Source organism: Pristiophorus japonicus, chromosome 10 (assembly GCF_044704955.1).
Source record: "Pristiophorus japonicus isolate sPriJap1 chromosome 10, sPriJap1.hap1, whole genome shotgun sequence".
Taxonomy (NCBI): Eukaryota; Metazoa; Chordata; class Chondrichthyes; family Pristiophoridae; genus Pristiophorus; species Pristiophorus japonicus.
In genome coordinates this window covers 47990197-48014864 of record NC_091986.1, presented here as the reverse complement: position 1 = coordinate 48014864, position 24668 = coordinate 47990197, and the positions used below count along the sequence as shown (strand labels likewise).

Here is a 24668-nt window from a genome sequence, read left to right as displayed (position 1 = left end):
CTGCCCCCTCAGGTGGGTGTAAAATATGCCACAACACTATGTCGACGAGCAAGGGATATCACTAAATGAAATTATCTGGTGATTTGTTGTTTCAGTCCAGCTTGCTGTGCGCAACAGTGACTGCACTTCAAAGGTAATTTAATGATCTTTGAACATTGACCTGAAACGTTACCACTACCTTCCCCTCTCCACAGATGCTGCCTGACCTGCTGAGTGTTTCTGTTTTTACCTCAGATTTTCAGCATATGCACTGCTTTACCTTGTTTTCATTCATACAGAAAGAAGTCGTGCGGTGCAGTCAAAGCTCTGGTGTATAACACTCAATCGACGGGGAAAGTCTAACTGGGACGTGGAAGCAGTGTTTCAGCAATGTTTTATTAGTCTTTGGTCAAACATGTTAAACAAAAGACCTGGCTTCAGCTATTCGGTCGCTTGCCATAGCAACCGACACATGATCTGGCGCAAACACGCCAGACACACGGGATCTCTGCATCCCCTAAAACTGCATCCAGCGCCGAGCCTGCAACCTGCTCTCCGCGATGCACCGCGCCTATCAGCCCATCTTGCCGAGTGGAAGCAAGTACTTGCAGGAGAAATGGGACCGAGCTTCTTACCGTGAGCACCGGCGGAAGGTACGGTAGGAGGAGAGGCTGGGGGAGAGCAGGCGGCTGAAGCTGAGCTGTTCCAATAAATCAGCGCTCGGCACTGCTGTCATGTGAAGGGCAGTTCAGTGTTGGCTAGCAGGTGGATGGCTGGGACATAAATGGGAAGAAATATCAATCTAACCAAACAATTGCGTATAAATATCATTGTATCTGTTTAAAGGAGTTTCCTGAATGTCTTTCTGATCCTTTTCCAGCTTGAATATTCAATGTGTACTGGAATATTATTTTTTGTATGCAGGCAATTTATTGAAAATCTTGGGCTCAATTTCCTCAGGTCACATTTTTGCTTGTACTTTTATGTCAACGTTAATCTGTAAATAGTGAGAGTGGGAATCCTGTATGTAAACACTTTCCTGTAACAACAGTTGCAGGCTCTGGCCACAAGCTGGCGTGGAGGAGCAAGTTCCTGACGTCTCTGACCCAGCTTCCTTGGCACCTTGCATAGAGATACAAACAACACACACTCCATAACTGACCCTAGGCAGCACCACAGCCAATTTATTGCTGAAACAAATATATTGTTTCCTACATTACAACAGTGACTGCACTTCAAAAGTACTTCATTGGCTGTAAAGCATTTTGGGACGTCCTGAGGTCGTGAAAGTTGCTAGTCTTTTTTCTCTTTTTATTGAACAAGCTGGTTTTAAACTGCAACAATGAAAGACGCCAACCTGTCAATCGTGTAACTTCAGAAACGGTATTGTACCAAACTGTTTCATTCAATAAATAACTCAAATAACTTTGCAAGGACCCGCTGCCCTTTGATATTTTGCTTCTTCTGTAAATGGTGCAATCAAGGGCCAATTCATCACAATTTAATTGAGAATGCATTGTTTATTATTTATATGAGCAGTAACCACAGGGTCCAGTAAAGTAGTTCTGTTTCTTATATAATTTTGCTCCGAAACGTGGCTACAGATATACTGGTGAGATTGCCCCCTGTTGCAGCAATGCATTAACTGCGCAATAAAACAGCCCAGATTTTCTGAAGCCCATTTGGAGTTTGGAGAGCATTGTCTCCTGGAGCATGTTTCAGCACCTTCCAAAATCAGAGAGGAAGTTCCCAGAGTTGTTTTTCCTAAATTGGCCTAATTTATCAGACATGGTTCAGTAGGTAGCACTCTCGTCTCTGAGTCAGAAAGTTGTGGTTCCAGCCCCCATTCCAGTGATTTGAGCACACAAAATCTCGGCTGACACTCCCAGTAAAGTACTGAGGGAGTGCTGCACAGTCAGAGAGGCAGTACTGAGGGAGAGCTGCACTGTCGGAGGGGCAATACTGAGGGAGAGCTGCACTGTTGGAGGGGCAGTACTGAGGGAGAGCTGCACTGTCGGAGGGGCAGTACTGAGGGAATGCTGCACAGTCGGAGAGGCAGTACTGAGGGAGCGCTGCTCTGTCGGAGGGGCAATATTGAGGGATAGCTGCACTGTCGGAGGGGCAATACTGAGGGAGAGCTGCACTGTTGGAGGGGCAATACTGAGGGAGAGCTGTACTGTCGGAGGGGTAGTACTGAGGGAGCGCTGCACTGTCAGAGGGGCAGTACTGAGGGAACGCTGCACAGTTGGAGAGGCAGTATTGAGAGAGCGCTGCACTGTCAGAGGGGCAATACTGAGGGAGAGCTGCACTGTCGGAGTGGCAGTACTGAGGGAACGCTGCACTGTCGAAGGGGCAGTACTGAGGGAGCACTGCACTGTAGGAGAAGCAGTACTGAGGGAGCACTGCACTGTCGGAGGGGCAGTACTGAGGGAGCACTGCACTGTTGGAGGGGCAGTACCGAGGGAATGCTGCACTGTCAGCGGGGCAGTACTGAGGGAGCACTGCACTGTCAGCGGGACACTACTGATGGACTGCTGCACTGTTGGAGGGGCCATCTTTCGGATGAGACATTAAATCAAGTGGACATAAAAGATCCCCTGGCACTATATCGAAGAAAAGTTTGGAAGTTCTCTCTGGTGTACTAGGCCAATACTTATCCCTCAATCAACCTCACTGGAAGAGATGATCTGGTCATTTATCTCACTGCTGTGCGTGGGAGCTTGCTGTGTGCAAATTGGCTGTTGTATTTCCTGCATTACAACAGTGACTGCACTTCAGAAGTACAAAATTGGCTATAAAGCCAATGGTAAGTGAAACAGCGTACAAATCACATAACATTCTGACTCAGGGCCGAGAGGGCGCTACCACTGAGCCAAGCCTGACGCCTAAAAAGAGAAATGGGTAAGTACTTGAAAAGGGAAATATATCTAAAAATACACAGGGAAATGTGTTGAGAGCAGAGAGCTCTAGTTGGAGACTGAGTACTTGCACAGGGCCCACCTTTATAAATCACTGGTTAGGCCTCAGCTGGAGTATTGTGATCAATTCTGGGCATCACACTTTAGGAAGGATGTCAAGGCCTTGGAGAGAGTGCAGAGGAGATTTACCAGAATGGTTCCAGGGATGAGGAACTTCAGTTACGTGGAGAGACTGGAGAAGCTGGGGTATTTCCTGTTATTTTCGAATAACTCCACAAGACCGAGTACTGTAAACTTAAACTTAGTCTCTTTAATAAAACTCCAGAGTGCCTAAGCAGACAACCTTTTATACATGAGGTGTGCAGGTGATCCTTGGGCCTCCAACAGGTGCACCCTCTGGTGGCAAGTCTTATATAATTATGCTTACATACATAACAGTTCCCCTTAGAGTAGAGAAGGTTAAGGGGAGATTTAATTGAGGTGCTCAAAATTATGAGGGGGATTGATAGAGTAAATACAGAGAAACTATTTCCAGTGGCAGGAGGGTCGATAACCAGAGGACACAGATTTAAGGTAATTGGCAAATGAACCAGAGGGGAGATGAGGAAGGACGTTCTTGCTATTGAGGGAGTGCAGCGAAGGTTCACCAGACTGATTCCAGGGATGGTTGGACTGTCATATGAGGAGAGACTGGATCGACTGGGTCTGTATTCATTGGAGTTTAGAAGGATGAGAAGGGATCTCATAGAAACTTAGAAGATTCTGACGGGACTGGACAGGTTAGATGGGGGAAGAATGTTCCCGATGTTGGGGAAGTCCAGAACCAGGGGACATAGTCTTAGGATAAGGGGTAGGCCATTTAGGACTGAGATGAGGAGAAACTTCTTCACTCAGAGAGTTGTTAACCTGTGGAATTCCGTACCGTAGAGAGTTGTTGATGCCAGTTCATTGGATATATTCAAGAGGGAGTTAGATATGGCCCTTACAGGTAAGGGGATCAAGGGATATGGAGAGAAAGCAGGAAAGGAGCACTGAGGGAATGATCAGCCATGATCTTATTGAATGGCGGTGCAGGCTCAAGGGGCCAAATGGCCTACTCCTGCACCTATTTTCTATGTTTCTATGAGAAGAGATTTTTTTTTTTTACACAGTGAGTTGTGATCTGGAACACACTGCCTGAAAGGGTGGTGGAAGCAGATTCAATAGCAACTTTCAAAAGGAAATTAGATAAATACTTGAAGGTGGAAAATTCGCAGGTCTATCGGGGAAAGAGCAGGAGGGAGTGGGACTAATTGGAGAGCTCTTTCAAAGAGCCGGCACAGGCACGATGGACCAAATGGCTTCCTTCTGTGCTGTAAGATTCCATGACTCATTTTGTGTTGCAGTTTCTGTGATGCGGCAATAATTCCTCCTGATTTTTGATGCCAAAGCTTGTGCTTTTGAACTTCATGGCATCATTTGACAGGTTGCACATGAAAGTAGCTGTATGTATGGAGCAACCAGGATGTTTCCGTGGAAACATATCGTATTTGCATGATGGATTAAGTGAGATGAATTATGCTGTTTTTTTATGGAGTGCTACAGATGTTTGGACATAAAATGAAGTCCATGTGTTGGTAGAAAGCTGTGCAATTATCGAATCTGGGTAAGGAAACAGCTCACAGCTCCTGTAAACATTTATGGAACTTGAATGCAATTAATCGCACCAGAAGTTCAACCTCAATGTGGTTGTGAGCTCCACCCACTCCCCTTTCCTTATTTCAACAGCCGGATGTGTTTCTGTCAGTGTTTGACTCTGAGGTTAGCTGCGGAGTGTTTACCAGTTTCATATTCTGGGCCCTCCTGTCCTCGGGCCGAATGAATTTTACCAGAATGACGAGTCGGCTTGCAGCAATTTGCAGCAAGCTTTGCTCAAGAGGGAAACATCCAGGTATATAGAGAGAGCGGCAAGTAATGGTTTGAGCCTTTATTGAAAATTATTTAATCTGTGTGTTGCAGCCCGGTTAGTCAGATCAGAGGCTGGAATGCCCTCCGCTATCTTTCCCAAATCAGGCACAATAGTGGTGGAAAGAGGAGGAAAATCAGGCAGCGAGGCCCACTGGTGCCCATAGCCTCAGAGGGAGAACAGTAGGAATCCTCACAGCAACAATAAATTGCATTTATATAGTGCCTTTAATATAGTAAAACATCCTGTAGCGCTTCGCAGGAGCATTATCAAGCAAAATTTGACACCGAGCCACATAAGGAGATATTAGTGACAGGTGACTAAAAGCTTGGTCAAAGAGGTGAGTTTTAAGGAGCGTATTTAAGGTGGAGAGAGAGACAGAGAGGTTTAGGGAGGGAATTCCAGAGCTTTGGGGCCAGGCAACTGAAGGCACGGCCACCAATGGTGGAGCGATTTAAAATCGAGGATTCGCAAGAGGCCATGGGGCTGAAATTGCCCCTCTCCTTAAGGCCTGTTACCACCGCAGATCGGCGGCCACGTTGCGCACTGGAGTGGCCGCCGACTTTTCGTGGAATGGCCGCTGATAGTCTAATTGCCCTTCTGAGGTTTCCCGGTGGTGCCCCGATTGTCCCCTACCACTCCACTTCTGCCAATCCATGATAAGCACATCATCACCATGCGCACCACCGATCTACCCCCCTGACGGCGACATTCCCCTCTGAAAATCTTCGGTCCACCCAGCCGTGCCAAAACCTGTTTTTTCTCGGTGGTCCAGTGAGGCTGTGGCCTTCTGCATCGAATCATAGAAATTTACAGCACGGAAGGAGGCCATTGTGGCCCATCGTATCTGTAATATATGGAGAAAGAGTCAGACTGGATCCTGTGAGCTCAAAGTAAAGTATGACCTTAATCTTTTATTGCAGATCTCTAGAGTGTCTCTCCAACCTGTGAGGCCTTCGTAAATATCTGTGCTCCTTTGGAATTATGGGGTCCCTTGGGACTCCGGGGAATGAGCCCTCTGGTGGCTGTACAGAGTAAATACAAGTCCACATATATAAAAACATCCCCCCCCCCCCCCAAAGTCAATAGGGTAACTATTTACAATGTGAGTTGATCTGGGGCCCTTCTTGCCCTGGTTGATCATTTCAGTGTGAAAGCTGGTGTTGTTGAATCATTTGTTGGGCCCTCGCTGGGCTGCTGTGCAGCTGGCCTTGCTGGGCTGCCTGGTGTGTTGGGTCTTGCAGGGCTGCTGTGGATAATGGGTTCTGCTTTGTGGTCAACCGTGGTGTCGGTTGCCACTGGTGTGTGTGTTGGGGGATCAAAAAAGGTAGGGTCCAAGGTGGGTTGCTCAGGTAGTCCGTGAATCTGAGTTTGATTTGGTCCAAGTGTTTCCGGTGAATTAGTCCATTTGAAAGTTTGACCCGAAACACCCTGCTCCCCTCTTTGGCCACGACAGTGCCGGGAAGCCACTTGGGACCTTGTCCATAATTTAATACAAATACAGAATCATTGACTTCAATCTCACGTGACGCATTTGCGCTATCATGGTATGCACTTTGTTGAAGCTGCCTGCTCTCTACCTGTTCATGTAGATCAGAGTGAACTAATGAGAGCCTTGTCTTAAGTGCTCTTTCATTGAGCAGTTCAGCAGGTGGGATCCCAATGAGTGAGTGGGGTCTCGTGCGGTAGCTAAGCAGGACTCGGGATAGGGGAGTCTGCAGTAAGCCTTCAGTTACCCTCTTCAAGCCTTGCTTGATGATTTGCACTGCTCTCTCTGCCTGACCATTGGACGCTGGTTTAAACAGGACAGAAGTGACATGTTTGATCCCGTTACGGGTCATGAATTCTTTGAACTCAGCACTGGTAAAACATGGCCCATTGTCGCTCACCAGAACATCGGGTAAGCCGTGAGTGGCAAACATGGCCCGCAGGCTTTCAATAGTGGCAATGGACGTGCTAGCCGACATTATTCACATTCAATCCACTTGGAGTACGCATCTACAACCACAAGGAACATTTTACCCAAGAATGGGTCTGCATAGTCGACGTGTACCCTAGACCACGGTTTCGAGGACCAAGACCATAAACTTAGCGGCGCCACCCTGGGTATATTGCCTAACTGCGAGCATGTATTACATCCGTGAACGCAGGACTCTAAATCCGCATCGCTACCGGGCCTGGCTATCGCTTTCATCATTACGATGCCTGGGTGGGTACTGTGGAGGTCATTGATGAAGGTGTCTCTGCCCTTCTTGTGGACCACTACTCGATTGCCCCACAAAAGGCAGTCTGCCTGTATAGATATTTCATCTTTGCACCGCTGGAACGGCTTTATCGCTTCCTGCATTTCCACTGGGACACTGAACCAGCTCCCATGAAGCACACAGCTTTTGACTAGAGATAATAAGGGGTCCTGGCTTGTCCAGATTTTGATCTGCCGGGCAGTGATGGGTGATTGTTCACTCTCAATGCTTCCATAACCATGGCTAAATCTGCGGGCTGCGCTATTTCCACCCCCGTGGTGGGCAATGGCAGCCTACTGAGAACATCGGCGCAGTTTTCTGTGGCGGATGGCGTAGTTGTATGCGGACAATGTGAACGCCCATCTCTGGATGCGGGCCGATGCGTTGGTATTTATCCCTTTACTCTCAGAAAACAGGGATATAAGTGGTTTATGGTCAGTTTCCAATTCAAATTTTAGCCCAAACAGGTATTGATGCATTTTCTTTACCCCATTGACACACGCTAACACTTCTTTTTCAATCATGGTGTAGGCTCTCTCAGCCTTGGACAGACTCCTGGATGCATAAGCAACCAGTTGCAGTATCCCGAAATCATTAGCTTGTTGCAATACACACCCAATGCCATGACGACGCATCACATGCTAGTACCAAATGCTTACATGGATCAAACAACGCAAGCAATTTATTTGAGCATAACAATTTTCTTGCTTTTACAAAGGCATTTTCTTGGCTTTTGCCCCAAACCCATTCGCCCCCTTTTCGTATTAAGACATGTAGTGGTTCTAGCAGGATGCTGAGATACGATAAAGAGTTACCAAAGTAGTTCTAGAGTCCCAGAAACGGCCACAACTCCGTCACGTTCTGTGGGATCGATGCATTCTCGATTGCCTCCGTCTTCGCGTTGGTGGGCCTGATGCCACCCGCCGCAATCCTCTTTCCCAGGAACTCCACTTCAGGCACCAGGAAAATGCACTTCGAGAGTTTTAACCTGAGCCCCACGCAGTTGAGTCGACTAAGAACCTCCTCCAGGTTCTGCAGGTGCTCGACTTTGTTCCGACCTGTGACCAAGATGTTGTCCTGGAAGACCACGGTGTGCGGGACCGATTTCAGTAAACTTTCCATGTTTCTCTGGAATATCGCCGCCGCTGATCGGATTCCAAACGGACATTTGTTATAAACAAAAAGATCTTTGTGCGTGTTGATGCAGGTGAGTGCCTTCGATAATTCCTCCAGTTCCTGCGTTGTGTAAGCTGAAGTCAGATCCAGCTTCGCGAACGTCTTTCCTCCCGCCAGCGTTGTAAAGAGGTCGTCGGCTTTTGGTAGTGGGTATTGGTCCTGCAGAGAGAAATGATTGATAGTTACTTTGGAATCGCCACAGATTCTGACGGTGCCGTCTCCCTTGAGGACTGGGATAATAGGACTGGCCCACTCACTTAACTCAATCGGTGAAATGATGCCCTCTCGTTGCAGCCAGTCTAGCTCGATCTCTACCCTTTCCCTCAGCATGTACGGTACTGTTCGCGTCTTGTGATGGATGGGTCGCGCCCCCGGAATTAGGTGGATCAGCACTTTTGCTCCTTGGAATTTGCCGATGCCTGGTTCAAACAGTGAAGGAAATTTGTTTAAGCCCTGGGCACACAAAGTGTCGTCAGCGGGCGATAGCGCTCGGACGTCGTCCCAGTTCCAGCGTATCTTTTTCAGCCAGCTCCTGCCGAGCAGCATGGGACCATCGCCCGGTACCACCCAGAGTGGTAGCTTATGCACCGTTCCATCATAGGAGACCTTTACGGTAGCACTGCCGATTACAGGAATCAGTTCTTTTGTGTAAGTTCTTAGTTTCGTGCGAATTGGAGTTAAGGCTGGCCTTGAGTCCTTGTTACACCACAACCTTTTGAAAGTCTTTTTGCCCATGATGGACTGGCTTGCGCCCATGTCCAGCTCCATTGACACCGGGAGTCCATTTAGTTCAACATTCAGCATTATCGGGGGACAATTCGTGGTGAATGTGTGTACCTCATGTACCTCTGCCTCCTCGATCTGAGGCTCTGTTTCGTCGTGATCCTCCTCTGCAACATGGTGGTTTGCAGGTTTAACAGCCTTAGCAGCTCGCCTGCACACTCGTTGGAGGTGGCCCATTGTTCCACAGCCCTTGCTAACGTATCCTTTGAATCGGCATGAATGGAAATAATAATCACCCCTGCAGTGCCAACAAGGTGTTGATGGCCTTGCATTCATCACCCTTGATGGTGGACTCTGAGACATCTGCGGACGTGTAACTGCAGGTATGTGTGACCTGCCCTGTATGTTACGATTCGAAAACAACATCACTTTGTTCACAGTACTTGTAAAAGCACTTGTGTGCTGAGCGATTTGCTTCGTATTGTCACTGGTGGCAATGAACGCCTGGGCTATCGCTATGGCCTTACTCAAGGTTGGGGTCTCTACAGTCAAAAGTTTGCGAAGTATGGTTTCATGGCCAATGCCAAGTACAAAAAAGTCTCAGCATGTGCTCCAAATGTCCTTCAAATTCGCAATGCCCTGCAAGGCATCTTCGCTCAATGACATAACTTGCCACTTCCTGGCCTTCAGATCTTTTTTAGGTGTAGAACTGATACCTCGCCATCAGAACACTTTCCTTCAGGTTCAAATGCTCTCGGACCAGTGTGCACAAATCATTGTACGATTTCTCCGTGGGTTTCGCTGGAGTGAGCAGATTCTTCATGAGGCCATATGTTGGTGCCCCACAGACGGTAAGGAGGATCGCCCTTCGTTTGGCAGCGCTCTCTTCCCCATCTAGCTTGTTGGCCACGAAGTATTGGTCGAGTCGCTCCACAAAAGTTTCCCAATCATCTCCCTCCAAAAATTTTTCCAGGATGCGCACTGTTCTCTGCATTTTTGGGTTCGCTATCTGTATCTCGTCGCCAGTTGTAGTGTATGGAGCAAGAGTCAGACTGAACACTGTGAACTCAAAGTAAAGTGTGACCTTAGTCTTTTATTGCAGGTCTCCAGAGTGCCTCTCCAACCTGTGAAGCCTTCTTAAATACCTGTGCTCCTAAGGGATTATGGGATCCGGGGAATGGGCCCTCGGTGGCTGCACAGAGTAAATACAAGTCCACAGATCTAACAATATCCATGCTTGTCGACCAAGAGCTATCCAGCCTAATCACACTTTCCAGCTCTTGGTCTGTAGCTCTGGAGGTTACGGTACTTCAAGTGCACATCCAAGTATTTTTTTAATGTGGTGAAGCTTTCGGCCTCTACCACCCTTTCAGGCAGCGAGTTCCAGACCCCCACCACCCTCTGGGTAAAGAATTTCCCCTCATATCTCCTCCATACCTCCCCCCAATTACTTTAAATCTGTGCCCCCTGGTTGTTGACCCCTCTGCCAAGATCCTTCCTACCCACTCTATCCAGGCCCCTTTAATTTTATACACCTCAATCAGGTCTCCCCTCAGCCTCCTCTGTTCCAAAGAAAATAGACCCAGCATTTCTAATCTTTCCCTCATTGCCAAAATTCTACAGTCCAGGCAACATTCTTGCAAATCTCTTCTGTACCCTTTCCAGTGCAATCACATCTTTCCTGTAATGTGGTGACCAGAACTGCATGCAGTACTCCAGCTGTGGCCTAACCAGTGTTTTATACAGTTGAAGCATAACCTCCTTGCTCTTGTATCCCATGCCTCAACTGGACCACCCCCATGAAGCACACAGCTTTTGACTAGGGATAATAAGGGGTCCTGGCTCGACCAGGTTTTGAAAGCCGGGCAGTGACGGGTGATTGCTCACTCTCAAATACTTCCATAACCATGGCTAAATCTGCGGGCTGTGCCATTTCCACCCCGTGGTGGGCAATGGCAGCCAACTGAGAGCATCGGTGCAGTTTTCTGTGCCTGGCCTGTGGCGGATGGCATAGTTGTATGCGGACAACATGAGCGCCCATCTCTGGATGCGGGCCGATGCATTTGTATTGATCCCTTTACCCTCGAAAAAAAGGTTTATGAGTGGCTTATGGTCAGTTTCCAATTCGAATTTTAGCCCAAACAGGTATTGATGTATTTTCTTTACCCCATTGTTACACGCTAACGCTTCTTTTTCAATCATGCTGTAGGCTCTCTCAGCCTTAGACAGACTCCTGGATGCATAAGCAACCGGGTGCAGTTTCCAGAAATCATTAGCTTGTTGCAATACAACCCAACGCCATATGACGACACACCACATGCTAGTACCAAACGCTTACATGGATCATACAACACAAGCAATTTGTTTGAGCAGAACAATTTTCTCGCTTTTACAAAGGCATTTTCTTGGATTTTGCCCCAAACCCATTCATCCCCTTTTCGTAGTAAGACATGCAGTGGTTCTAACAGTGTGCTGAGATCCGGTAAGAAGTTAGCAAAGTAGTTCAGGAGTCCCAGAAATGACCGCAGCTCCGTCACGTTCTGTGGCCTCGGTGCGTTCTCGATTGCCTCCATCTTCGCGTTGGTGGGCCTGATGCCGTCCGACGCAATCCTTCTTCTCAAGAACTCCACTTCGGGCGCCAGGAAAATGCACTTCGAGTGTTTTAACCTGAGCCCCACGTGGTTGAGTCGACTAAGAACCTCCTCCAGGTTCTGCAAATGCTCGACTGTGTTCCGACCTGTGACCAAGATGTCGTCCTGGAAGACCAATATGTGCGGGACCGACTTCAGTAAGCTCTCCATGTTTCTCTGGAATATCGCCGTCACTGATCGAATTCCAAACGGGCATCTGTTATAAATAAAAAGACCTTTGTGCGTGTTGATGCAGGTGAGGCCCTTCGATGATTCCTCCATTTCCTGCGTCATGTAGGCTGAAGTCAGATCCAGCTTCGTGAATGTCTTTCCTCCCGCCAGCGTTGCAAAGGGGTCGTCGGCCTTTGGTAGTGGGCATTGGTCCTGCAGGGAGAAATGATTGATAGTTACTTTGTAATCGCCACAGATTCTGACGGTGCCGACTCGCTTGAGGAAAGGAACGATTGGGCTGGCCCACTCGTTGAACTCGATCGGTGAAATGATGCCCTCTCGTTGCAGCCGGTCTAGCTCGATCTCTACCCTTTCTCTCATCATGTACGGTACTGCTCTCGCCCTTGTGATGGATGGGTCGCGCCCCCAGAATCTTCACTTTTGCTCCTTGGAATTTCCCAATGCCTGGTTCGAACAGCGAAGGGAACTTGTTTAAGACCTGGGCACATGAAGTGTTGTCAGCGGGCGATAGCGCTTAGACATTGTCCCAGTTCCATCGTATCTTTCCCAGCCAGCTCCTGCCGAACAGCGTGGGACCATCGCCCGGTACCAGCCAGGGTGGTACTTGTGAACTGCTCCACCGTAGGAGATCTTTACGGTAGAACTGCCAATTACGGGAATCAGTACTTTCGTGTAAGTTCTTAGTTTCGTACGAATGGGAGTTAAGACTGGCCTTGCTGTACTTGCATACTATCCTTTTGTGTTTCATGCACATGTACCCCCAGGACCCGCTGTAGTGCAGCACTTTGCAACCTTTCTCCATTTAAATAATAACTTGCTCTTTGATTTTTTTTTCTGCCAAAGTGCATGACCTCACACTTTCCAACATTATACTGCATCTGCCAAATTTTTGCCCACTCACTTAGCCTGTGTATGTCCTTTTGCAGATTTTTTGTGTCCTCCTCACACATTGCTTTTCCTCCCATCTTTGTATCGTCAGCAAACTTGGCTACGTTACACTCAGTCCTTTCTTCCAAGTCGTTAATATAGATTGTAAATAGCTGGAGTCCCAGCACTGATCCCTGTGGCATTCCACTAGTTACTGGAGGTGATGCACTGCCGCTGCCGCCATGTTTTTTTGTCAGCCGACTGCCATATCAGGCCAATAATTATGTCCCCGGGTTTGGCCGGGTCACCAATAGGTCACCTGGTACCCCCTCTTGGGTGCCAGGATGCTGGCCCGGCCGAAACCCTCCTTGGTGGCCCAGTGGGCCGAAGTTTTAAAATCACAGAGGCTCTCCCCTTTAAGTGAAGGGGAGAGCCGTGGTGACGCGACGCCGTGATGATGTCATCATGGCGACCACTCCGCACCGCCCCCAGCTTCCACCCCTCAGATGTTGCCACCGCCATGTATCCACCCCTCAAGTCGTCACCACCACATTTAATAGCAACATCCGGATCCAAGGAAAAAAAAACAACAAAGAGCAGAATGTCGTTCAAAAGGCGACCTGAACCGTAGCTGTGGTTAAAAACCATTGAAACAGGGTGCAGCGCCCCATTTCGGGCAAGGGGCAATTTCTACCCCCATAATTGGAGGAGCGCAGAGATCTCAGAGGGTTGTATGGTTGGAGAAGGTTAGAGAGATAGGGAGGGGCGAGGCTCTGGACAATTTGAGGTGTCGGACTGGAAGCTAATGTGGGTCAGCGACTACAGGGGTGGTGACTGAACGGGACTTGGTACTGCAGTGGGAGCCAATAAACTTAGTGATATTTTTTTAAACCTTCAGGGCCATCAATATCTGGAGAAGTATGCAGGCAGTGCATAATACCAGGCTGCTGTGTGTTCCATAAGCATTAGGAATAATGTTGTTAGGATAGCAAGAGTATAGGGAGCTTCTGATAAGACTGTCAAAGGAACTCATAACAGAAACTGCATCATGCAGGTAAGTGTTTGAGCCATATAGTCACTGCTATAAACCAAAGGATGGGCTTTGAATGAAGGTGAATGCTCCATGACAATGGTTTGAGCATGTTATTGATTACAATTGCACATTCACAATCTCCAAGATTTAATGTTAATGAACCAATTTGATGTGTACAATGGAGCCTCTTGGGGCCCCATATGCAGTTTTACCCCTGCTCCCACTAATTCCCAAATACTAACAGATCTCCGTGTTCTGATTTGTGATTGGTCCACCAATGAGGCAACAACTCTAAAACCAGCCCTTTCCATAATGCCAGGCCCAGAACAAGTCAGCGATAAATATAAACACAAATTAAGAAGGTTAAGGGGAGATTTGATAGAGGTGTTCAAAATTATGAAGAATTTTGATAGAGTAATTAAATAGAAACTGTTTCCAGTGACATAAGGGTCGGTAACCAGAGGACACAGATTTAAGGTAATTGGCAAAAAAAGCAGAGCTGGAGATCAGGAGCAATGTTTTTATGCAGTGAGTTGTTGTGATCTGGAATGCGGTGGAAGCTGATTCAATAGTAACTTTCAAAAGGGAATTAGATAAATACTTGAAGGTGGAAAATTTGCAGGGTTATGGGGAAAGAGTGGGACTAATTGGAATAGCTCTTTCCAAGAGCCAGCATAGACACAATGGCCTCCTCCTGTGCTGTATGATTTTAAATAGGGCTGTGTTCCCTGGGGGTCCACTCCACCAGTGCAGCACATCAGAACTCCGCACTGCTCTAGCCCTAGGCCAGAGACCCTGTCTCAAACCCCGGGGTGGGGGGTCATTTGTATGGCCAGGGTGAGCTGCTAGTGCCTGCAAGGGTGAATCAGTCCTAGCCCGATCCACCTTAGCCCAGCTCGGGGTCGCCAACTCTGGTTGGATCTGTTCCTGGAGGTTTCATCACATGACCTCCTGCCTCAAACCGCCCCACCCCCACACTCCCGCCATTGGCCGCACAACCCAATGGAAAGCGAACTGAATCTTCAAAACCCGATTGGATGATTCGTAACCTTCAGTCAAAAAGAAAACGCTTTTTTTTTTAATGCCCCTTTCTATGATTTTTCTCCTGGGTGTTTGCACCCAGCAGTACCCTGGAGATTAATCTTCAATTCCTGGAGACTCCAGGGCAATCCTGGAGGGTTGGCAACTGATCCAACTGGGCCGAAGATTAAAAATAATGGCTCAGAAATTAGGCTTCTTACCGCCACGAGTTACTGCCGCAATCCTGGAATAAAATGGCAGCTTCTGCTCCAATGCACGCCTCTGGCACGGGACTCGGCAGCTGCCATTTTGGTGAGGGCCTTAACGCTGCCGACAGCAGTGCGGGCGCTGGAGACGCAAATATGGAAAGCGTGCAATGCCGACCTAACGTTGCACTCAGCGAACTTGGAGCTTAGCGCTGAGTTTAGCACTGTGTCCTAAGCTCGCTCTGAAAGGCAACACTGTCAGCACTTCTCAAATTGACACACACATCTTTCAGGTAAGTTTGCATTTAAGCTTTTGGACTGGATTTTTTATATTTTATTGAAGTACTGGCTTGGTGCAATACCTGTTAAAAGTTATTTAAGTGTGCAGGAAGCACTGCTGGACGCTTGCAAGGCTTCGGATGATAAGACACAAAATGCTGGAAATACTCAGCAGGTCAGGCAGCATCCATGGAGAGAGAAACAGAGTTCATGTCTCAGGTCGAGACGCTGCCTGACTTGCTGAGTAATTCCAGCATTTCATGCTTTTATTTCAGACTTCCAGCATCCGCCTGCCTAGAGAATAGGATGAGGCAGAAGAGGAGGAAGCCGAAGAGGAGGAAGCAGAAGGAAGGATGAACCCAGACAGCCCCTTTCTAGCTGGGATTTCCGGCATGTAATCTTCCACCTGGGTTATCAGTGACCACAACCCCAAATACACTTCAACCATTTGTCCCACACCTTCCCTTCCCTTTGTTACTGACCATCATAGCTCTCTCTTGGCCACAATGCTGAAATAAAAGCCACCTTAAACAAACTTTCAAATCACAGTTATACATCTATCCATCCAATATGACATTAAAAATCAACTCATCACCCTTATGCATTCCCTCAGTGACTGTCTTGTGTGAGCCTTTGCCTGTCCTACTGATGTCATGCAGTGCTACCCCAGTGGCTGCAGCATGGCTGGTGGAAGGCTGCTGACTTTCAGTGGGGAACACTGCAAATGGCCTTGGTAGTCGATCTTAAGGAGTTGGTGGCTGGGAGGGTAAAATCGAGTGACAGTGTTTTTTCTTCCTCCTCTTCCTCTTATTCTTTCTCATCCTCTTCTAGTTCTTCTTCATCTTCCTGTTCTTCCTCTTTTTCTTCTTGATCGTTGGTAGGTGAGTGATTGCGGGGAAGGGCGGGGGAAGTCGTGCATTGAGCAGTGTGCGTGGCTAGTGCTGCAGTTGGTAGGAGACGGCTTTTGAAGATGCATTCACTAACCTTGACAAGTAGTCTGAGGTCATGAAGCTTCTTTGAGCACTGGAGCCAGTGACAGCCTTGGTGAGCTGGTCCCACATCTTTCTTTCTGGAGGACCTCCTGGCCTCTGTGGGTAGAGGACCTCTCCTGCAGTGTTGACTCCTTGCACAAAGCTGGAGTGCTGCGCGCAAGATTCTTGGTGCCCTTCCCTGGCTTGCTGAGCCATTTGTGTTGGTGCAGAAGCATTTATTCCAATTTTTTGAGGTGCGGAAGGCAATTCAGCTTTAAGAGCTCAAGTTTTCCATTTGGGAATTCTTTTTAATGTAATTTTTTTTCAAGGCAGTTGAGCTGTAAGGGCTAATGACCTATTTTAAAATAATTTTAGAATTTTTTCATTTTAGAAGGCAATTCTCCTTTAAGGGACCACACTGCTTTCTGAAAAGAGAACAAGAGTGGGCTGTTCTTGCTGCAATGGCGTTACGGCTATGCTCCATTGGGCATCCTGCCGGAATTAACGCCACCAGAACGGCCTTGCACGGTAAGTTTAGCACTGGGCTAATGTCAATTAGCAACCAATGCGAATTGGTTTTTAGCAATCTCGAATATCTAGGCCAATCACTTTTCTCGACCTGTGCCTCTAGATGGGATAACTGATCTGCTCTATGATTGACTACTTTAGCTTACTAACATTTTGGGGACTTCAGAAGGCTCAGAGGCTTTTCAAGGATGTAACAAATGGAATTTCTTATGGAAGCATGGGGTTGTCATCCCTTCAGGATTGGCCCGGAGTCTCCAGGAATTAAAGATGCAGCAAATGGAATTTATCTAGATTTCCAAAAGACCTTCAATATGATACCACATAATAAACAAGTGAATAAAGTCAGATCATACAGAGTCTGGGCAGAAGTAGCAGATGGATAGCGAGCTAGCGAGCAGATGGATAGAAGGCTGCAAGAGTAGGGGTAAAGGATAGCTATGCAGAGTGGCAGAAGGTGGGTAGTGCTGTTCCAAAAGAATCAGTGCTGGGATCACTGTTTTTCACAATTTAGACTTTGGAATCAAAAACATAATTTCTAAATTTGCGGATGACACCAAACACTGAGGAGGACTGCAACATATTACAAGAAGACATTAATAAACGTGGAGAATGGGCATATAATTGCCAAATTAATTTCAAGACAGGTAAGTATGAGTCATTATATTTTGGTAAGGAAAGTAAGGAGGGAGATCACATATCACTGAAATTAAGAATCTAAATGGGGTAGAGGAACACAGGGATCTTAGAGTACAAATACACAAATCACTAAAAGTAGCAACACCAGTTAGCAAGGCAATTTAAAAAAAAAAGCAAACTAAGCACTCGGGTTTATTTCTAGAGGGACAGCATTGAAAAGTAGAGAAGTTATGCTAAACTTTTAATGGTCTTAGTTAGACCACACGTGGAGTACTGCGTACAGTATTGCTTGCCATATTATAAAAAGGATAGAGAAGCACTGGAGAGGGTGCAGAGAAGATTTACATGGATGATACCAGAACTGAGAGGTTATACCTATCAGGAAAGGCTGGGTCTCTTTTCTGTTAAACAGAGAAGACTGAAGGGTGACCTAATAGGAATCTTTAAAATTATGAAAGGTTTTGATAAAGTGATTACAGAGAGAATGTTTCCACTTGTGTGGAAGAGCAAAACTAGAAGCCATTAGACACCAAGAAATTCAATGGGGAATTCAGAAGAAACTGCTTTACCCAGAGAGTGTTAAGAATGTGGAACTGGTTACCACAGGGAGTGGTTGAGGCGAATAGTATAGATGTATTTAAGGGAAGGCTAGACAAGCATATGAGGGAGAAGGGAATAGAGGGTTATGCTGATAGAGTTCGATGAGGAAAAAAAGGAGGAGGCTCGAGTGGAGCATGGTTGAGCCAAATCTCCTGTTTCTGTGCTGTATATTCTCTGTAATTAATCTCCAGGACACTGCAATAAAAATACTGTGTTTTAATTGAAAAAAGATTTACAACAGTTTTGTTTATTAATTATAAAAGCATGGGGGAAAAAAACTGACTGAGAGTCAAGAATGATCCAATCAGAAGAGTCTGTTTGCTTTTTGCTTGGCCGGGCAAGGCGGGGCGCCGTGAGGATGGACATGTCGGGCAACCAATGGCTGGAGTGTGGAGGCGGGCCCAAAGTCATGTGATGAGACCTCCAGCAATACATCCAACCAGAGTTGGCAAAGCTCCCCCGACCTGCCCCTTGATGTGGCGGAGGGGCAAACGGATTCCAACCCATAATCTGCCGCCTCCCACCTCAGGTGGAAATTAGGCTTTCTGCCCTCTCTAACCACAGGAATTCTGGGGCTGGCTTATAGATCTAAATCTTTCCATCAACACTGTAGACAGACCTTGGCTCAGCAAATATGCAAATATGTCGAGCAAGGCACAAAAATGAATTCATGTATACAAATCAAATGGATTTGTTAGTCAATGGGTCAAATCCCTTCAGCCCTGATCAGACCAGTTGCACAGAATTACATAGAATTTACAGCATAGAAACAGGCTATTCAGATCAATTGGCGTTTATGCCCCACACAAGTCTCCTATCAACACAAAAGCTGTTGAGGCTGGCGGACAATTGAAAAGTTAAAAACTGAGATCGTTAGATTTTTCTTGGGTAGGAGTATTAAGGGTTATGGAACCAAGGCGGGTATATGGAGTTAAGATACAAATTAACCTTGATCTAATCGAATGGCTGATCAGGCTCGAGGGGCTGAATTGTGCTCCGGGTTAATATGACTTTTTTTTAACGACTACTTGATTTAAAAAAAATAATAATTCTGTTCTCCTCGCCAACACATGCTCGCCAGTTCATCAGTCAAACTGTGAGAGACAAGCAGCAGAATGACATAAGCCAAGGGAATGTACCTGAACCATGTCTGTTCATTCAATTGGGATCGTTCTGTGGCTGACTAACTTATCCATTTTCAGATCATATTGGGAGTTGACTTTATCAAACTCTCAGCTGCATAGGATAATTCCGCAAGGGTTGGGAGGACTAAAATAGTGGCTGTGCTTTTTAATTATTGGACTATCCCATTTTGCTTTAACATTCTCTTGCAGGTTCAAGGTGCTAAATCGATGGTTGACAACCATTCTCCTGAAACCTTTGCTCATCTTCACCTGAAAGTTAAGAAGCTGAAGGTAATGCTTGTCATGTTTATTTCCTGACATTTCTGTCTCTTATTTCCTCCACATTATTTTTGTATTGTTGCTGGTGTGAGGTCATTCTCTCCCCAGGACTGCGCACTTTCCCGAAGCTACGTGACTGAGATCAAGAACCCATCCCATGGGCAATTGCTATTTAAAAACTTGAATGAAACCTAGGAAAGTGTAAAAGGAGCCCATAGGGTGCATTAACCGACTTTGGACAGCAAGCCCAATGCTAAAACTGTCAACAAGGAAAGATTATCCAGAGTAGACGTCGAGAAGATGTTTCCACTTGTGAAGGGAATACAAAAAATAGGGGCCATAAATATAAGATAGTCACTATTAAATCCAGTAGGGAATTCAGGAGAAACTTCTTTACCCAGAGAATGGTGAGAATGTGGAACTCACTACCACAGGGAGTGGTTGAGGTGAATTGCATAGATGTTTTTAAGGGGAAGCTAGATAAACACATGATGGGGAAAGGAATAGAAGGTTATGTTGATTGGGTGTAACGGAAGTATGCTCGTGTGGAGCATAAACACCGTTCGGACCAGTTGGGCTCAAAGGCCTGTTTCTGTGCTGTAAACTGTCTATTCGCGTACCATTATTGATTGTAAAGGAGATTGAATTAAGTACATTTGACACAAAGGGCTAGATTTTCCATGTTTTTTGCATGCTTAATAGTCACTTATCATCCATTTTACCACTGAAATGATGTATAACGATATAACCATATATCGCTCATTTAGCCAGTAAAATGGAAACTGACTGGCATTTTTCGGAAACTTATCATCGAGCGTTACTTTCCCCGTGTGCGTAACACCGGGAAAAAATAATACTGCCCGCCCACTTTTTTTGAGCGGAATCATCAGAATGGGCGAAATCAACGCCCATAATATCGCCCGGGCGTTAGTTTCTGCACGTAATTAATGCCGAGATTCAATAATACCGACCGCCCACTTTTTTTTGTCGTAAAGATCACATTTGCCGAAACCAACGCCCAGGAGATCGCCCAGTGTCACTCGCACACATATCGTCTACAATCGCTCGCCCCAAAAAAATGCCTGCAAAAAGTGGAGCTGTTCTGAACTAACGCTAGCGATGTGGGTGCCATTTTTAAAATCGCAGTTCGCTTCATTCAAAAGGCTGCTTCAACTTCAGGGGAGTTTGGATTGACTCTGGAGTTTTTCTCAGGCGAAGTGACCATCTCAACAGACATATTTTCAGACTCTGGACTATTGGTGTATTTTAGTGAGGAAATTATTGCTTCTGGTCAGTCGCTACTATACTTTGATTGCAATGGAGCCAACCATTTCTCAGCCTGCATCGATTAATACGCAGATGCTGCAGAGTGCAGATGGCTCAATGTGTGATGCACATCATTGTGTGCCCAATTTAAGACATGCAAAAATGAGGAGGATGGCCAGACCATACACACCCCGCACGTACAGGGAAAAGAGGTCTTACCTCGACCTATCCGACCACACCTGCCTTCGGAGACTGCACTTCCACAAGGTGGTGATCAATGAAATATGTGAGCTCATCAGGCCACATATGTAGCCTGCCATCAGGACATCAGTGTCGATCGAGGTCAAGGTCACCGTGGCACTGTCTTTCTATGCGCCCGGTTCCTTTTGGGCTTCCGCGGCCGAGATTTGCCCTCTGTCTCACCATGTCAACCATCACTGCATTAGACAGATCACGGAGGCCCTGTAAGCACAAAAGATGGACTTTATCAGCTTCCCCATGACCGCAGAGGCTCAGACTGACAGTGTTGGAGCATTCTACTTCATTGCTAAGTTCCCTGAGGGTGCAGGGAGCTATACAGTGCACTCACATCGCCATGCGGCCACCTTCTCAGGACCCGGAGCTTTTCCGTAACAGAAAAGGATTTCACCCCCTGAAGGTCCAACTAGTTGTCGACCACAACCAGATCATACTGGCAGTGAATGCCAAATGTCCAGGCAGCTTCAATGAGGTTCACATCCTGTGTGAGAGCGCTGTTTCTGACATCTCTAAGAGTCAGCCACAAGGACAATGCTGGATGCTTGGTGATAACCGATATGGCCTAGCCACCTGGCTGAGGACCCCCCTGCGTTACACCCACACCGAGACCGAGAAGCGATGCAACCAGAGCCACAGAGACACAAGTAATATGGTCCAGAAAACAATAACTGTGCTAAATCAGCGCTTCAGATGTCTGGACCACTCAGAAGGGGAGCTACAATACAACCCTGAGCAAGTAGATAAATTTGTGATTGTGTGCTCCATGCTGCACAACCTGGCTATCAGGAGGGGACAAGAATTGCCAGAAGGGACTGATGGTCCACCTCAGGAGAGAGAGGAAGAGGAGGATGAGGGGCTGGACGCTGACCTAGGGCCAGACAATCAGGCTGGCTATGCAACCATGCCCACGACACCCTCCAGATCGCAGGAAAGGGCCCGTGGTGGCTACATAGCTGCAAGACTCTTACGTGAGGAGCTGATATCTGAATGATTTGTCTGAAAGAACGCTGATGTGAGTGAGAACACTGACAATAGTGTGTGTGTGCAGCTCAGACATCAATGGTGCCCATCATCTTGGTGCCAGTTAAAGTTTACGTTGATTGAAGTTAAGTTTTATTTAACCCTTTCAAGTTAAGGAATCACCAGTGTGTAACAGTCCAGCTATCTGAGACAATGCGCAACAACATTATGTTCAATAAAAAAAATTAGACCAACATTGGTCTGAAATCATGTCTTATGTCTTGAGTAGAGAGTCAGACTGGATACTGCAAGCTCAAAGTAAGTGTGACCATAGTCCTATATTACAGATCTCAGAGTGCCTCTCCAGCCTGTGAGGCCTCCTTATATACAGGTGCTCCCAAGGGATTGTGGGATCCCTTGGGACTCCAGGGGATAAGCCCTCTGGTGGTTAGACATGGTAATTCCAGGTTTACATACATAACAAAACTCCCCCCCCCCCACCCCCACCAAAATCAATAGTGTAACTATTTACAATGTGAGTTGATCTGGGGTCTTCCTTTCCCTGGTTGATCGTCTCGGTGCAAATGCTAGTTTTGGTGATTTGTTTGTTGGGTCTTGCTGGACTGCTAGGGGTGATAGGTTCTGCTTCGTGGTCAACCGCTGGGTTAGTTGCCACTTGTGTGTGTGTTGGAGGGTCAAAAAAGGTGGAGTCTATTGTAGGTTATTCTGGATAGTCCGTAAATCTGAGTTTGGTTTGGTCCAAATGTTTCCTGCAGGTGAGTCCATTTGAGAGTTTGACCACAAACACACTACTCCCCTCTTTGGCCAAAACAGTCCCAGAAAGCCACTTGGGACCTTGTCCATAGTTCAACACAAATACAGTATCATTTTTTTTCAATTTCGCGTGACACATTTGCGCGATCATGATATGTATTCTGTTAAAGCCGCCTGCTTTCTACCTGTTCGTGTAGATCAGGGTGGACTAACGAACGCCTTGTCTTCAGTGCCCTTTTCATGAGCAGTTCAGCGGGAGGGACCCCGGTGAGTGAGTGGGGTCTTGTGCGGTAAAGAAGCAGGACTCGGGATAATTGAGTCTACAGTGAGCCTTCAGTTACCCTTTTCAAGCTCTGCTTGATTGTTTGAACTGCTCGTTCTGTCTGACCGTTGGACGCTGGTTTAAACGGGGCAGACGTGACATGTTTGATCCCATTGCGGGTCATGAACTCTTTAAATTCGACACTGTTAAAGCACGGCCCATTCTCACTTACAAGGACATCAGGCAGGCTGTGCATGGCAAACATGGCCCGTAGGCTTTCAATGGTGGCAGCGGACGTGCTTGCCGACATTATCACACATTCATTCCACTTGGAGTACACATCTACAACCACTAAAAACATTTTTCCCAAGAATGAGCCTGCATAGTCGACATGGACCCTAGACCACGGTTTGGAGGGCCAGGACCATAAGCTTACTGGCGCCTCCCTGGGTGCATTGCTTAACTGGGAGCATGTATTACATTTGTGCACGCAGGACTCTAAGTCTGCATCGATACCGGGTCACCACACGTAGGATCTGGCTATCGCTTTCATCATTACGATGCCTGGGTGGGTGCTGTGGAGATCACTAATGAAGGTATCCCTGCCCTTTTTTGGCACAACTGCCCGATTACCCCATAGGAGGCAGTCTGCCTGTATAGACATTTCATCTTTGCGCCGCTGGTACGGCTTTATTTCTTCCTGCATCTCTGACGGGACACTAGACCAACTCCCGTGGAGCACACAGTTTTTAACTAAGGACAGTAAGGGGTCCTGGCTCATCCAGGTTCTAATCTGTCGGGCGGTAACAAGTGATTGCTCACTCTCGAATGTTTCCATTACCATAACCAAATCTGCGGGCTGTGCCATCTCCACCCCGGTGGTGGGCAATGGCAGCCTACTGAGAGCATTGGCACAGTTGTATGTGGACAACGTGAGCGCCCATCTCTGGATGCGGGACGATGCATTCGTATTTATCCCCTTACTTTCAGAAAAGAGGGACATAATCAGCTTATGGTCGGTTTCCAATTCAAATTTGAGCCCAAACAGATATTGATGCATTTTCTTTACCCCGTAAACACATGCTAACCCTTCTTTTATGATCATGCTGTAGGCCCTCTCAGCCTTAGAAAGACTTCTGGATGCATAAATAACCGGTTGCAATTTCCCAAATTCATTAGCTTGTTGCAATACACACCCGACCCTGTACGACGACACATCACATGCTAGTACCAAACGCTTACATGGATCATACAACACAAGCAATTTGAACATAACAGCTTCCTAGCTTTCTCAAAGGCATTTTCTTGGCTTTTACCCCATACCCATTCATCTTCTTTACACAATAAAGGGTGCAGGGGTTCGAACAATGTGCTAAGACCCGGTAAGAAGTCCTAGAAATGACCGCAGCTCCGTCACGTTCTGTGGTCTCTGTGCGTTCTTGATTGCCTCCGTCTTCGAATTGATGGGCCTGATGCCACCCGCCGCGATTCTTCTCCCCAGGAACTCCACTTCAGGCGCCAGGAAAACACACTTCGAGCGTTTTAGCCTGAGCCCCACATGATTAAGCCGACTAAGAACTTCCTCCAGGTTCTGCAGGTGCCCGACGGTGTCCCGACTTGTAACCAAGATGTCGTTCTGGAAGACCACAGTGCGCCGGACCAACTTCAGCAAGCTTTCCATGTTCCTCTGGACTATAGCCGTGGCCGATCGAATCCCAAACGGGCAGCTGTTGTGAATGAAGAGATCTTTGTGCGTGTTGATGCAGGTGAGGCCTTTCGATGATTCCTCCAGCTTCTGC

At 47.0% G+C, this 24668-nt stretch overlaps 1 protein-coding gene across 1 annotated transcript in view; it reads left to right on the top strand.

The window, feature by feature from the left end:
- Nucleotides 1-515: 515 nt before the first annotated feature.
- The window catches only part of LOC139274733 (uncharacterized protein CFAP97D2-like), an 89604-nt gene continuing 65451 nt past the window's right edge, over nucleotides 516-24668 (top strand). Inside the window, exons 1-2 of the mRNA XM_070891421.1 lie at nucleotides 516-632; nucleotides 19281-19361. Coding sequence (XP_070747522.1) covers nucleotides 540-632; nucleotides 19281-19361 — 174 coding nt within the window. The 5' untranslated portion in view covers nucleotides 516-539. The remainder of the gene's footprint in view (nucleotides 633-19280; nucleotides 19362-24668) is intronic.